General features: G+C 40.6%; 1 protein-coding gene across 1 annotated transcript; it reads right to left on the minus strand.

Moving 5' to 3' along the window:
- Window positions 1–9888: 9888 nt before the first annotated feature.
- On the minus strand, window positions 9889–15615 carry LOC115764929 (doublesex- and mab-3-related transcription factor A2). The gene is made up of 5 exons (XM_030708239.1): window positions 15363–15615; window positions 14533–14910; window positions 14368–14469; window positions 13879–14287; window positions 9889–11067 (listed from the first exon to the last, which is right to left on the minus strand). Exons 2-5 carry the CDS (start codon window positions 14677–14679, stop codon window positions 10220–10222), a joined length of 1506 nt encoding a protein of 501 aa, XP_030564099.1. The 5' UTR covers window positions 14680–14910; window positions 15363–15615; the 3' UTR covers window positions 9889–10219.
- Window positions 15616–15967: the final 352 nt, after the last annotated feature.

Here is a 15967-nt window from a genome sequence, read left to right on the forward strand (position 1 = left end):
ACGGGTGGGATGGTGGGATGGTGCGCTGGGGCAGGGGTCTCACTCACTCTGAACCACCCGTTGGCGTGCAATGCCAACAAGCGCTCAACCACATTTAAATGAAATTTGCCACCAGCTGCGAGTGGAACGGAAGCAAACGGTGCAAGTCGCATGCCGCACACAAGGCGAAAACTTTAAGGCAAATAAAGCAGGGTTACGTGTGTGTGTTGTGTGTGTGTGTGTGTGTGTGTGTGTGGCAGAGGGCGTTGCAATGCCAAGTGGTCAGAGCTCGGTGTGCCACTGGACTTTGTGTGTCCTGCGCCATTGCAGTTTGTAATTATGAAACTATGCAAGAAGCAGGAATGACAGCTGTGTGAATGTGTGTGTGTGTGTGTGTGTGTGTTTGCCACATGAGCTTTTATGCGTGTGTGTGTGTGTGTGCCACACTCGTGTCTTTGAAACTTTTCTCATTGGTTGCCCCGCGGAATGCTGTGCGCAGCCATTGTATTTGCCGCAACTCGAAATCAATATCATGTTGTATCCTTCAGCGGCAACAAAAGGCGCTGCTGATTGACAGAAACAATTCACTCACACAATCACACACACACACACACACGCACACACACACAGAGGCGCTTGAAGGGCTGCCGAACAACCCTTCAACACTCAACTACATTTTGATTAAAACTTTATTTGTAGCTGCGTTTATAAAAAAAGTATATGTATATATAAATGATATATACAATTATACACATACATATCCGTATATACACACACATGTATACATATATTGAATACAATGCGCATACATTTATTTCCTTTGAGGCAAAAACAAAAACAAAAACTACTCGATCAACAAAGCGCACAAAGGACAACTGATGGCGAGAATCCTTCTTTTTTCCCTTTTGCCTCGTTCTCTTCGCATTTTGTGCTCCTGTCAATTGTGGCTGCTTGGAGGAAGGAGGTGGGAGGGGGGGGGGGCGTCATGCAGTCAGGCAGTGGCGGGTTTGGTCACAAGGGCTGATCCTGCTACCGATTCAGGTCCCATACAAAAGCTGCGTTATAAAATGTATTTCTTGCATTGTTTGCATACCCTGTACACGTTAAATTGACAGAAGAGCGTAAAGCTGGGTCGGGCAATGAGCAGAAGATGACATCAAGAATACTCTATTATCGTACTGTCTATTAGTCGGCTAAGACAGCATGTATTGTATTGTTTATCAGATAATATAATATCAAATTTCATTTGGTTATTTAATTTCTTGTCCCAAACATGAATATCAACCCATTATGGGTTCTATATGATTGAGCTTAGAGTTCATCTGAACTACAAATTTAAATACAATTGGTAGTTATATACCAAGTTATATAAAAATTAAGATTTTTTATTAAAACTTTAAATTTAAATTTTTATCTTTTAACTATTATGTGAATTTGGAATCGGGAATTGGGTTATATGCATATATATAATAATTATATATATAATTCTTAAATAAGAACAAGAACCTATTCAAACTTTTGAAAAATATATCTTTTGTATGTTTTAGTTTATAAGTTAATACAGTTCATTTTAATTGGGGTAAAACTATATGTTCAATTAATTCAGTTAAAACAGTATTTGTATGTATAGAAAAATATGGAAAATTAGAAATAAGTGCTCATCAGCTTCTAATATCGTTGATTTACCCCGTTTGTCCTGACAACCTGATTGATTGATTGAAGGACTGATTGCTAATTAACGTACTTTGTATACCGTAATAGCTGCATTTTCATTTAAATTAATTGGTAAATTTCACGGGTGAGTGCTGAATACTGAACCTATTCTATTCTATTTATTTTAGGGAATTAGTAGAAATGTAATGTACACAAATTGAGGAAAACCCTAGGTCCGCACAAAGTCGAAGAATAATATAAAATACAGTACAAATTTTACTCATGGCAGGACATTTTATCTCAAATAAATGTAAATCGGTCCACACCTATTGCCCCTCCAGTGGGCAGACACTCTCCTTGAGCGATTGACCCAACTATTGCTGTTCGTCCAAGGCATTTTTAACAGTCATATAATATGGGTCAACAGTCTAGATTGTTATATGTAGCTGCTGGGTATCATCTAGTCGAGCATTTGTGACTCACACATTCTTGCATGTTTATTTTATATATTTTATTTCTATCCACTTAAGCTTTATCAGTGTCTCGCTCGCGCTCGCTCACACTCCTTCACTGGCCAGCCCAGTGAGTATGCCCGTCTCTTTCTGGCTGCTTGCTTTCGGTTAGTTTGTCGCCGCCTTCGTTTGACTATTTTTATGGACCGGTTCGCTGGCTTGCAATTTATTTTAATATTGCTTTTATAAAATGTACTTTCTTTCCTTGTTGCTTTATTTCCTCGAACTTTGTTTGTTGCTCTCAACAGTATTGTATCGTTCGCTCTCTTTCGCACAGCCACGCTCCGTGTCTTCCTCTCTCTATCCCTCTCTCTCTCTCTCTCTCTCTCGCTCTGACACTCCTCTCTGTGAGCCTGCCACCGACATTCCCCCGGCTGCTCCTTTGTTCTTTCGCTCGCTGCTTTTTTTTTGGAGTAGCTCTTGAGTTACGTTGCCATTTTTGTGCGCGTTCCGCTCTTTATTATTATTTTCGTTTCTTTTTTATTTTATTTTTTTATTATTTGAGCATTTATTTTGCATATTGTATTTTGTATATTTCGTTTTACACGCCTTTTGTTATTGCCTTTGTATTATCAAGTGTCCAATAGTGCGCTCTTTTGTATATTGTTGTATATTATTTCCCTTGTTTTTCCCTCAGTGTTAAACAGTTTTCTTTTCTTTTCTCTGTGTGTTTGTGTGTGGGTTTGGGGTAGAAGGTTGTGGGGAAGTGTGGCATGTTAAGTACTTGGCTTTTAATTTAACAAGTTTTCCTTTAAAACAATACGAATTGCTACTTGAGCAAAGGTTCTTTCTAAAAATTTGCTTGTGATTTACTTTTCAATTAGTCCCTTGATCTGTAACTATTTATATTTTCTGAACGAGCATATAAACATTATGTGTTTTTAGGCAAGTGAAAAAAGCGTCTATATCATATATAGATATACATATATATATATGTATGTATATATACATATACCACATTGATAGATCATAAGATCGCTTCGGAAATGCGAAATAATCTTATAATCTTAAAATTTTCATAAATTCTATCTTATTCTTAATATTATATTATAATATTCTTGAGTAAGAATCATGGCTAATAGAAAACTTGAGCGTAATATGAAACAAGTAAAAAGTTTAAATTATATTTGTAACTTGAATTAAAAAGAATTTCGATTAATAAACTATGTATAACACGTCTTTGATAAGAATGTAATTGTCAAGAATTATATTTAGAACTTAGGTAAAAAAATGTCGATGAGTGAACCAAGCTCTTCGTTCCGTTGATATATATGTTTGAATTAAGTCTAAAACTTCTGTTTTATTTTTTTATTTTTTTTTTGTTAAGAGTAATATATATATCTCTTCCGTTGAAAGTTTTCATTTTCTTGATGTGCAAGTGATATGTTAAGAATGTTCTTTTATTTGTACAAATATTGTAATGAATAACCCAAGTGATATTTTAGCGAATATTATAAGGAGAAATCCATATTACGTGCACTTAGAAACATTGTTTTTACAAATTTTTCGCAAGTTAAAAAAAAATACAAAACAAATTATAAAAACTTACTCTAAAAAATAATTGTTTTTTTCTGTCTTTAATCTGAAATTGAGAAAACATTTGTGTTTGAATGTGATCCAGCAAATGAACTAGTTCTTAGTTCTTTTCTAGATGACTCTACTATGGGATTATTTATTTTTATGCGATTATTTGAAGGCTTTTTATAAAGCAAATTTGTTTATCATTTGCCTCACTATCGCATCGAACAGTTGAAATTTGCATGTCCTTGCCGAGCGCGTGCCAATTAACACAATGCACATTTGTCTCACGTGTCCTGCACAAAGCACTCGAGCCACGATTTGTTGTCAATTAACTCACACGCAAACGCACACACACAATTCCATTTAGACTATTGGATAAACATAAACGCCCCGCAAAGCGCTGCATTTAGATATTTATCGCACTTAGCCAGAAAACACGCCCGCCCTTGCCTCTCGCAAGTCCCCCTCGCGCACGCTCGTGCAATGTCAACCGCAGAGACAACACGTGACTTTTGTGCAGAGTTCAAAAATCACAGCAGCGAAGGACTTTGACGAGCGACCGATGAGGACCTTGATGGGCACACAATGAGCTAAGGAGCATTACAACTAAAAAATAAAAAAATAAAAAACAAACAAACAAAAAAAACCCACCCCTGCCCCACGCATTTAGCATAAGTACCTACAAAAAAATAAAAATTGTACTTGAGGTACAGTTGCCTACCGGAAATTATTAGTGGTACAAGCATTTGTTGCCCCAGAGCGAGGCATCGGCTGGGATAAAAAGAATAAATGATTATATCCCACCTCAAAATAAGAAAGCAAATGTTAAAAATCATTTGAAAGACATCACACACAAACACACAGAGTAGAAACCACAATATGTAAATTATGAATATTTTGTGTAAACAAAACTGGGACTGAGTGCATCAAAGAACAGCAGCAGGAGAACTGCCATTAGCCCAGCTACTGTATTAAATCATATATGGGTACCATATCTGTGGTTGCTTTTCGATGGCCTGTTGGGCCATATCATTGTCTGTTGTCTGCTTGGGCGGCATCAAAACTGATTTCTCATCGTGCCAGTTGCTCAACAGGCGGCCCAGGTCTCTACTATGGACTCTCTGCTTATTAGCTGACGGACCTAGCCTCAGTGACGTCGCACAGTGGTCACATACTGTAAGGTAGCCTCACAAGAAGTCTGTAGAGGCTAGCACATTTCAAATTAAGGCTCAGGAAATTATCATAACTGGAAACCTTATAAAAAAAGTAATAGTGCTCTTGTTGGGGGTGCCTGATTAGAGGATACCCCGAACCTTCTTCTGCCAACATCAAATATAGCTCGCGCTATGGGGGAAGTTGGATGCCATAAGAGGAAAAATAATTGATCTCATATACTTACTATACTAGTTACATAGTAGTTACTAATTACATGTCAACCTACGTTCAAAATTTGAAGTCTTCAGACAGACAGACGAACGGATATTGGTGTTGATCAAGAATGTATATACTTAATGGAGTCGGAGATGTTTATAGTACGATGTTAATCAATAATGCACCAATTGAAGTGTGAGTCAAATTGAAAAGCCCAGCAGCTGAACTATATAAATTTTAACCTGCTGACAAATTTTCAACTAGTGCACAAGAAGCTGGCACCACTGTGCGCCTCTGGCGGTGTCTCTTATTGCGGCAAAAGGTCTGGGCCACCTACTTTACACGTTTGCTACTGGCATTTGTTGTCTTTTCATGGTTTTTTCTCTAGTTTAGCTGACTGTCTGTCTGTGTGCTGGAAAAACAAAACAAAAAAACGAAAAAAAACCGTATTGGGGGCTGGGGAACCTGCCAAATTAGTTGCCATGTAGCCTTATGACCCATTGCTTGACAAGCCGCAGATTGGGTTACCCAATCCCAAAACCATGCCGCCTGTGTCTTTAATGTTTGCCTTGTAAAAACAAGGGGGGTAAAAAAGAAAGAGAGATAGAAATAAAAACGAATGCATTTGAAATTTGAAATTTGAAATCTGGCAAAGCAAATAATAACAAATAAATGAAACTAATGCCAAGTAAAAGGGAGAGAGAAAAACAAAATACTGTCTGCCCCGAGGACCACCCTCGTGTATTATTTTGGTGAAAAACATATGTCTAGGCATTTAAGCTGTTAAGTAACCCTTTGGCAAGGACTCGCTCTCTACCTCCCCCCCTTCCCCTCTCTCCTCGCTCTTAAGGACAGCCCCCAGGGCTGTGCTAACCATGTGCCATTTCTTAAAGGTAGAGCTGGGCTGGTTAGCTTGTTTGAGTTTTAATTGACGGCACTTATGGAAAGCCACAAGAGCCGTGTGGCATCTGCAGCAGCGGCAGCCGCATGAGTTGCCGGAGGTCACAGCCCATGCCCAGTTATTCTACACAGCAAAATATTTGTGGCTTATATTTTAATCGAAAAAAAACAAATTCTAAGTTGATATCATATGAAAAAAATGTTAGAAGAAAACAATTTAGGTGTGGGCGTATTTTTTATTAATTTTTAAGGTAGGTTGCATTTAAGTAAGAGAACATCTAAGGCTTACGAGCAAAAACATCATTTATATTATTCATTGATAATTCGATTTCAAGAAGAATGATTTTTTGATGGAACAGTGAAACTCTCTCTTGTTCCATTTAGCTATTCGAACTCACAGCATAACGTTCACTTAATTTCTTAAATTAAATATATAAAAGAGAACATTGAAATTGGAGACAAATTATGAAAACCAGACGAATATAAATTCAATTTGTTAAACTGAAAATAGCATGTTCTATGATTTTTTATAATTTTATGATTTTTTAATATTAATATTATTTTCATTTTTTATTTTTCACTCCTTATGGATTTATTTTATTTTTCTCCTAGATTTATAATATTGTTATTTTTCACTTAACTTAATTATAATATATAATTTAACATAAATATATATATTTTTTTCACTGTGTAGCTATCTATCTATCGTATCTAAATATCTATTTGTTGGGTCGCTTGTTTGTTTGGCTTCAGTTTGGCGTAATCGCCTGCTATTAATTCATTGTCCATTATCCATGCAGCTCCTTGCCTGACATTGTATGCATTTTGTGTGGTGGCAAGCACAACCACAACTAGAGCAGACACACACACACACAGGCACACACATGAATAACCATGTTACGCGGCGTCTCGACTGACTTGGGTGCAGGGCGTGCGCATTGTTTGGCCAACATGGAACGCTACTCTAAGATATTATCGACAGCTCTCGTCCATTGACAATAACAAGCGGCAAGCGGCTGGACAAGCCGACGGACCAGACCAAACGCTGGCCGAGCACAGCAGCACAGCAGCCATCAGGACAACTGGCCAGCCTGTCTATTGTCCACTCCGTTGGCTGTGTGCTGTGGGTTAGCATTAGAGACCACCCCGTCATTGTTAGCCACTGACAATGGTGTCCATACAGCAAGCGTATTGTGTGTGTACACACACTTACAGCCGTGTTGTGTGGTGGTGGTGCTGCTGCTGTTGTTGTTGACTTTTCGAGTTGCCGCACAATGCCAACCTATTGGGATAAAATTGATATCCAATAATTTAATTTTGTTATCCATTTGCCATTCAGTTTGCCCCATGTCCGCAAAATAGTTTTGTAATTTGCACTATGGCATGCGTGTAACCGATATTATTGTCCTGTTCGAGTCCTTTGGCCCATTGTAAAATAACTCAAATGCTTAACAGACTCCGGGAGTCCGGCCTTCTCATCGCATGCTGGTCATTTACAGAGCAGTCGGACCCTCCTGCACTCTAATCCCCCATTGTTTGCATTAGTTTTATTATAAATTTGTTTGTGTGCGTATGTGTGTGAAATCCTTTTTCACACACTTTTCCATCAAATTTCCATTTCCATTTGCAGTTTTCATAGTCTGTCGTGTGCCGTTAGTTTTTGTAAATAGTGGCAAATAGATAAATTCGATATGGTTTAACGCCCCGCATATCATCACATCGCATCATTATAATCCCATAATTGTCCTGGCTGGCGTTCAATTGGAAATATATTCGGACATTTATTTGTTTGCAATTTTGATCAAATTTCCCACGATTCGAAATGATGTGCTTGTTAATCCATACACAATTATCCATTTAATTACTGATTTCATTTTAAAATTGGATATTGGGATTAAAGCAGGCAAAAAGGCAAAAATGCCTTTATATCCATACCAATAAAGCATATATATTCAGAATATTTCATCTTCTAAATTTAAAGCTATCTTCTCGATACTTTCTTGCATTGATTCATCCTTTTCCTAGATACAACACATTTGCTTGGTTCAGCTAATAAATAGGAATGATTTTTCAAATATTTTGTTATTTTCATGCATTTTGTTTTCTTTATTTCAGTAATCCACACAAAAACATAGCTATTATAAGAAAAATTCGAATTATTACACTATATTTATAGTTTCCATACAAGCAATTGGTCAAAAACAATAGTTTTTTATTTGTTGAAGGTATTCTTAGCAAAATATAATATCAATAATACTAGATAACTTTCAAATTGTGATCCCATGTGATATAAGGATAGTCTCTTGGATAATATATATTTTTGTTAATTTTTCAAACCCATTTTTTTTGTAGAGGGTCATCTCTTGCAAATCACGCTCAAGAATCTTATAACCGATTTTAAAAAGATTTATAGTTCATGAAACCTAATTAATATAATTACTTATTAATCATTCCCACAAGCTTTTAACTATATAGTAATAATAATAATGATCTTGTGGATCAGCGCTTTAAGAGGTCACAAGGCGAGCTGCTGTTGCTGACGGAGTTGAGTCTGTTGTGTCTCAGGTGGTTCACACCCGAAATGCTCGGCGGCTTCCTCATAGCTCAGTCAGTTGTTGATTTTCAGGTGCCGCTCACCCGGGCTGCAGTACATTTCTCAATGCCACCAAAGAGAAGGCCCAGCTCCTTCTAATACGGGCACTGGCATGCCAACGAAGATGCGGCTCTAGCAACAATGTTGCTTGTGCTCGGCCTTACGTTTGAACATTTTGTGAGAGGACTTGGTGATGTGCTCCAGACCATGGAGTGTATGTTGGCCGCTGAGGATTAGACGCAGACGCCGCCGCCATTCAGGTGCCCCCATCGCTGTGCTCTCCCATGTACTCTGCCTTTTGGTGCTGCTGGTGCCGCTCGCTCACCTTTCGCCTTCGCGTGGCTGTACCCCAAACTAAAGTTCAAGGATTTGCTATATATTGTCCATTTGAAGGGCTAGAGAACTAGTAGAGATTTTTCATCTATTATTTTTGGCATATATTCAATTCAAATATGAATTCAGTTCGAATACTTTCGTAAATTTCATCGAATGTGTTTTATGCGAGAGGCTTGTTTACAACACGAATATATAAGCTCAAGATATTATATAATCCATTGAAATGTCAGTGAATATGCATATGCCATTGAAATCCGTCAAATCAGATCCATACTTAAACTTTCCAATACTAGTTTTGATTATTACTGTTATCAGTCTATATCAAGTTTAATCAAGATAGTTGTAAAATATTCTATATAACGCTCTTTTCAAAAATAGCTCTCATCCAAGTATTATTCTTAGATCTTCAACAAAACATTTATGTACTTACGATTTTTAATGATATTTCACCATATTGCAAATAACATTTTGCTATATTTCCAAATAAGTTTGAGTTCAATTGGATAATAATCCAAATTTTAACGGGGAATACCCAAAGTGGGCGAAACGCGTATTTATTGATGAGATCAAATGAAACTTGATATTTTGCTGAAACAACTTTTGAAGCTCAGGAGGATGTATATTCCAACAATTGTGAAACAAGTCTCAATACATTTCTCAACGTTTGCAGATGTTTGAAAAAACGAATTCCGTTTTAAAAAGTAAAAAAACTGTGTATTCTAGCTCTTACGACCTGTTCTGTGCGTTAATCAACAATCCGTCAATTAGTCAATCAATAAATCAATTATTTTCTTGCACATTAGATAAACCAATGAAAAAAAAAGCTTTAAAATGTTCCACTTATCTTCAAAAGAAACTCTTAAGCGCTTCGATTTGCTGGAATTGGTTTGTTTTTTTCTTTTTAATTTATTAAATACTTTAACACAGTGTTTGTAATTTATTAACTAATACATGGTACTTTATATATTTATATATATATATATGTATATGGTACATATACATATAGGTATCTCAATAGTTATATGATCTTTACACAATAATCTCAATGATGTTAATTTGATCTAAACGTATCTTACGAGCTCTTAACGTATGGTACAATACTTGCATGCCGCAGACACAGAATATATGTGGGGTATACATATATGGGGTAGGGTATCTAGGAATACATGCATAGCCAGTGCTACAATACGATGCTTACGAACTAAAGAAAAGAGCAATTGCTAGGCTACGATTCGGCTCGATTTCCCTAAAACAAAAATCAACTGGTTGGCGACAGGACGAGTTGCAGCTATGGCTCAAAGGGCCGAAAGACGCAAACACCGCTGGCATTGGCGGCGTTGCTGTTGCTGCTGCCTCAATCCTGGGAGTCGCCCGCATTGCTGCTCCGATCGAGGGCCATGCCGCCGGCACCATTCGATTCCGACTGTTCAATGTCCGCGCTGCTCAAGACGCCGGGCAGATAGCCGGTGCCGGCATAGGGGGCGGACAGGAAGCGTTTGGCATGCGCTTGCATGAACGGATGATAGCGATGCGGATGGGTGGGCGAGCCAAAGACCGCGGGCGGCACCAGCGGCGAGAAGGCGGACTTCATGGGAAACGGCGGCGACGGGGGCACCTGCGGTGGCGGCGGCGTCTGCGTCAAATCCTCGCCAGCCAACATGCACTCCATGGCCTGGAGCACATCACCACGAAAGCGCTGCATCAGCTGCTCCACATCGCTGCGTCGGCGATTGGGAAAGACGCGCATCAGGACATCAATGGGGGAGCGCTGCTGCTGTTGCTGCTGATGTGGATGCTGGCCCAAGTGCTGCTGCTGCTGCTGCATGGACGTCTGCGCTGCCGGATGATGCGAGGGTAAGCCCGCAGCGGCCAGGAACTGCGTGTGATGATAGGGCATAAAGCCCTGGGCATGTCCATTGCCAAAGGAGCGTAATAGGTGCAGATTCTCGGCGGGTGTGTTCGGCGGCGAGTTGCTGTCCTCCTTCTTCAGGCTAAGATTCTCTGGTGTGGCCTCATCGGGCGCCGAGTCCACATCCAGATCGGACTCCGGCGAGCTGGGCGGGCCGGTGCGTGCGGGCGAAAGACTGGAGGTCAGATTAAATAGACCGGCCACCTTGGGCCTGTGGGGACTGCTGGGTGAGCCGGACTCGGAGCCCGTGTCCTGGTCGGTTTCATTTGAGTGCGCCAGGCCGCGCTTGGAAACTGCAAAAGGGAGAAAACAGAGCGACAGTTGAGTGCGGAGTTCAGAGTCAGGTAGAGCGCTGGGAAAACTGTGCGGTTTTCCACTCCAAAAGGCAAAAAACAAATAAAAGTATCGAATGCAGCGCCGAGGACAACAGAGAGACAACAACAACAACAAATATAAAAATTTAATCACGGGAATCGCAAACACAAGTGAAGTTTGGGATTTTTTTATTTCTGTTAATGGTAGGGAGGGTTCGTTGACATGGCAATACTCCTGCACAACCTGTACACAAATGGAAACAAGTTATACGATATTTTTTTTTTTTGTCTATTTGATTTTGCTGTTGACGAAGCCGCAGTGAAAATTTAATTAAGTTGCGCCCCCCTCTGTCGATTCGTAAACCCACCAGCGCTCGGAAAATCGAGAAAAAACATTCCTCTGGGCACCTGGTGCTGTTGATTCAGAATTTTGTTTTCTGTAAATTCATGCGTGAAATCGTCTTGAATTTCAGTGCAAATAAACAGCGCAGCACTTAAATGGACAGGTTCGATTGATTCGCGTGAGAGTCCTTGCGTGTTTTTCTTTCCCCGATACAATAAAAAAAAAGGACAAGCATATCAGCAGAAAGGGGACTACTGCGAGTCTCGCATTTCGCCCTCAGCTTGGCATTGTCTTACAACCTGACAATGTAAGTCCATTTTCAAATTAGCCCATTGAGTGCTCCCAAGTATCTATTCCAAGGACTTTGTAACTGTTGACGTGCCCCCATTTCAGGCAGTTCTCAGGACTGCTGTTAAAAAGTGGTTGCTAATGTGTCCATTGTGTCGGATAATGTTGCCTTTAATTGTTTTATAGGCTTATGGGGCATAGTTATTATATCTATTTAGCAATCAATCAGTTGGGAATGTACTGAAAGGCTTACACAGTTGGGTCGATGATAAAGGAAAAGTCAATAGAGGATTTGAAAGTAACGAATGGAAGGAATATGTTTGTGTATTGAGTCAAAATAAGATTATTGAATGGAAGACAAGCTATTATGGAAATGATCCACTATTTCAGTTTTCAGTTTTTCCAATTTCGGTAGGAATTTGGAGTGGTACTGAAAAGATGAAATATTCTTAATCTCGGTTTCTGTAAGAGAAGCTACATGCCAACTTTGGTATATCTTGCTCTTATAATCTTCATGATATACATAATATACAATATTATGAAAAGTGTAGGATATTACGAAAAATATAGGAATGCCATTCAACGTAAAGAATAGGAGATTATATATTTCACATTGAAAATCTCTAGATCTTATAGCTTCTCAGATTAACTTGTTCACATAAACAGACAGGAGGACATGAGTAGATTGTCAAAAGAAGCATTTTTATGCTCTATCGGGTTCCTTCTGCCTATTGCATACATTTGCACACAACAATTATGCACTTTTATCCATTTCCAACGAATGCGGGGAAAATAATTTACGTGCTTTCAAATAAAGTTCAGACGAAAAACGTTTCTAGTTAAAATTCACAGGATATGCGGAAACAAAGTCTACTTTAAGAGGTGGTTTATAAAGTTATAAACACACCTATTTATACCATTCAGTACATAACATATGTATGAGATATAGATATGTCAGATAGTGTGGATAGTATGAATAGGGATATGTAAAGGTAATCAGAATTATCTATTTCTGTTTGGTAAAACTCATGATAATTAAATCTTGGTGCACCATCGATAAAACTTTCAGAAAAATGATAGAATAAACAGGGGGAAATACTCAAAACGAAATTTAAATGTATGGGATTATATTCGATACGAAAGTTGTTTATATAGGACAGCATTTGATAGACGAATGTATAATTAGAAAAATATTTGCAGCGAAATATTGATGTATGGGAAAATAGTGAAAAGGAATGAAGTGTGAAATGTATGCACGAGGAAGTATGTTAAAACCAAAGATGAATGTATGCGAAAGTATTTGAAAGAAATATGATAGTAGGGAAATATTTGAAATAAAACATATATAGGAAAATACTCAAAAGGAAAGATGTATGTAACAAAAGATGGATGTATGCGGAAGGGTTTGAAAGCAAAAAGTTATGTATAGGGATATTTCACCAATTAATGAAGAAAGATTTCAAACGAAAGATGAATGTATGGGGAAATGTTTCAAGTAAAAGTTGTGTGCAAGGAAAATATTCGTCATAAAGAAGTATGAATGTTTATCTTAAAGCTTGTAGAGAAAAGCTAATCTCTGCTCTTCTGAAAATTCTATTGATAATACCTTTAAAACTCTCATATATAAATGTGTATTTAACAGTTTGGGGGTTGATCTTTGAGTGCTGGGAAAATTGTAATAACAGCAGACGGGAGTCCTTTTAAGGGCTTCGCATAAATTGTTGCAATTCTATCGCCCATTTGCTGTAACTTTAAAAACAACTTCCAGAGGGTGTGAGAAGTTGTTGTTTCTGCGCGGTTTAATCGAGTGCGGGGCAACGCCTTGGCTGGGAAGCCCTTGGGTTAACAACACCTAGAATCAAGCCCGCACACACTCACACACACACACACACACATGTAGATGGGAGTGTGGCACTTTATGCGCCGCTGCGCTTTTGACAATTGAAAAACAGAAAATTTCGCGGGCGTTTTCTTCAGACTTTGAAGCGTTTTCGAGGATGTGGCCAAATGGTGTAGGAATTGGCAGGCGGGGAATGTTGGAGGAGGTGCCCTGGGGTGAATGTCACACATGGACTGCACTCTGAAGTGGCCCGACGTTGTTTGCGATGGCGGGCAGCAGCGCGTAAATATAATAATTTCATATTTTCGCAAGGACTTACCCGGACTCTCGTCCAGCTCGGTACGTGTGGGTGAGAAACCGACGCTCAGGTGCTCGGAACGTGTGCGTCCATCCGTGTCGGATTCATTGCCATTGTAATGCTGCGTCTGAGACTGCCGCTGCTGCTGTTGCTGCTGCTGCTGCTGTTGCGGCGGCTGGTGCTGGTGCTGATGGCTGGGCGTGGGGCTCGCCTCGTAGCCATCGCTAGGCGGCGAGGGTATGCCGCCGTGGAATACGCCGTTTTGTGCTGGTGCCGCACCAGCACCACCCACATGTGTGGGACTGTGTGAGTTGGGCGTGACGCTATCGCCGCCGTTCTGCTGGCCCGAACCGGGCACCGAGCTGGTGTACAGCAGTCCCAGTTCACGCGCCTCGTTTTCCTCCTGCGCCTGCTGGCGTCGCAGAGCGACCTGAAATGATGGCAGAGAATGGACGGAAAACTGACACATTAGATGACTTTGCGGTCACACGAGTCCAGCGGTCAACCCACCTGTGCGGCCATCACCCGCTGCCTCTCCGCAATTAGCGTGCATTTCGCACAGACGCAATCCCGCCAGCGACAATAGCGCTTGTGACCCTTCAGGGCGCTGACCTGCAAATGGGAGCATAAGGTGAGTATGTAATGTAAAAGCTGGCCAGGATTAGGCATACGGACCACGCCATGGTTGCGACAGCGCGCACATTTTGGTGTCCGCTGATAACGCTCCGAGGCGGCGCGCAGAAAAAAAGCGGGCGGCAGGGCGCCCAGCACCGGATGCTGTGACATTAGATTCTGCATATCCACGCCCGACGGTAAACTCATGCCGCACACACGCCGTACTACACTAAAATCTTAAACACACACACACACACAAGCACGGCACCTTTGTTTTTTGTTTATATAAGTATTTTTGTTATTGGAATTTTTCGTTATAAACAATTTGCTTTGTTTTTCAATACGCGCATTTCATGTCTTGTCACAGTTTAACGTTCACGTTAAGTTCCTTTTGACGCGCGCTTTAACGACCATGTCAGGCGGAGCATTCGATTGCAACTGATTCAACTTTGGTTTTTAATTCGAGGCGAGCAGCGAGCGGCGCAGCCAACGTTGCCAGCGGCAGCGGCCCAAGCAAATGGCGGCAAGCGGCAACATTTACCAATACAAAAGCCGCTCACACACACACGCGCACACACGCGCGCAAACACACAGCCAGAGGGTTGCAAATCGCATTGAGAGCGTGTTGCCACCACTTTTGTGTGCCTGCGCTGCCTGCGTCGGCGTTAACGCTGGCCTCTGCGTCGGCAGCAGTCGTTGCGGCAGCAATTAAGAAAAAAGTTTCAAATTCTAATTTGGTACTGTATACAAATTTGTGCACTCGAGGCGGGCAGCGACGGCGACGGCGACTGCGGCGGACGCGGCGTATGGGCAACGTGCTACATGCTACGTGCAACGTGCAGCGTGGAGCGGGTCTGGTTGGTTCGCGGCTGTGTGTGTTTTTTTTTTACGTTGGCGGTGGTGGCACAGCAGCTGCTGCCACGTCTGGTGGTTGTTTGAGGTTTCTTTCATTTTCTTTGTTGCTTTTGTTTCACAATTGCTTTTTGCTGGTGTTGTGCGAATGTACGTGTGTGCGTATGAGAGTGCGTCTGTGTGTGTGAGAGCTTCATATATGGCACAGCCAACCAAAAACGTTGTGGCGCCTCAGCTGCGTTGCGACCTCGCCGCTGGTTGGCATGGCAGCGTAGGCGACACACACACACACACGCACACGCACACACACACACGCACACACACACACAGGCAGAGCAAAACACAACTGACACAGTTGGCAGTGCTTGTTGTTGCCTTTTGCTTATGTATAGCCTATTGGATTGGGTGGGTTGGGTGGTTGGCTGCCTCAGGAGGTCAACTGTTGTGGCAGTTGCAGCCCCAGGGCCAGTCTCAAGGATTTGCAGCAAGAGTTGCTCTCGTTTTGTTAAAGTTGCTTTACGTTTTTGGCATGTTGCCACTTTGCTTTTCATTTACAGCTCAGCTCTTAATATTCTGTACACAAATTTGATTTTGTTTATTTCTTAGACGAATAACAAAAATATGTTCGTTAGAGCTTTAAAGA

This window comes from Drosophila novamexicana, unplaced genomic scaffold (genome assembly GCF_003285875.2).
Source record: "Drosophila novamexicana strain 15010-1031.04,08,12 unplaced genomic scaffold, DnovRS2.1 tig00000877-arrow-arrow-pilon, whole genome shotgun sequence".
NCBI classification, from domain to species: Eukaryota; Metazoa; Arthropoda; class Insecta; order Diptera; family Drosophilidae; genus Drosophila; species Drosophila novamexicana.

Coding starts and splice junctions, on each gene's coding strand:
- LOC115764929 (XM_030708239.1), bottom strand. CDS start 14,679: ATGAGTTTACCGTCGGGCGTGGATATGCAGAATCTAATGTCACAGCAT. Junction 14,288..14,367: donor AGCGGGTGATGGCCGCACAG/GTGGGTTGACCG, acceptor CCATCATTTCAG/GTCGCTCTGCGACGCCAGCA. Junction 11,068..13,878: donor CGAGCTGGACGAGAGTCCGG/GTAAGTCCTTGC, acceptor TCCCTTTTGCAG/TTTCCAAGCGCGGCCTGGCG.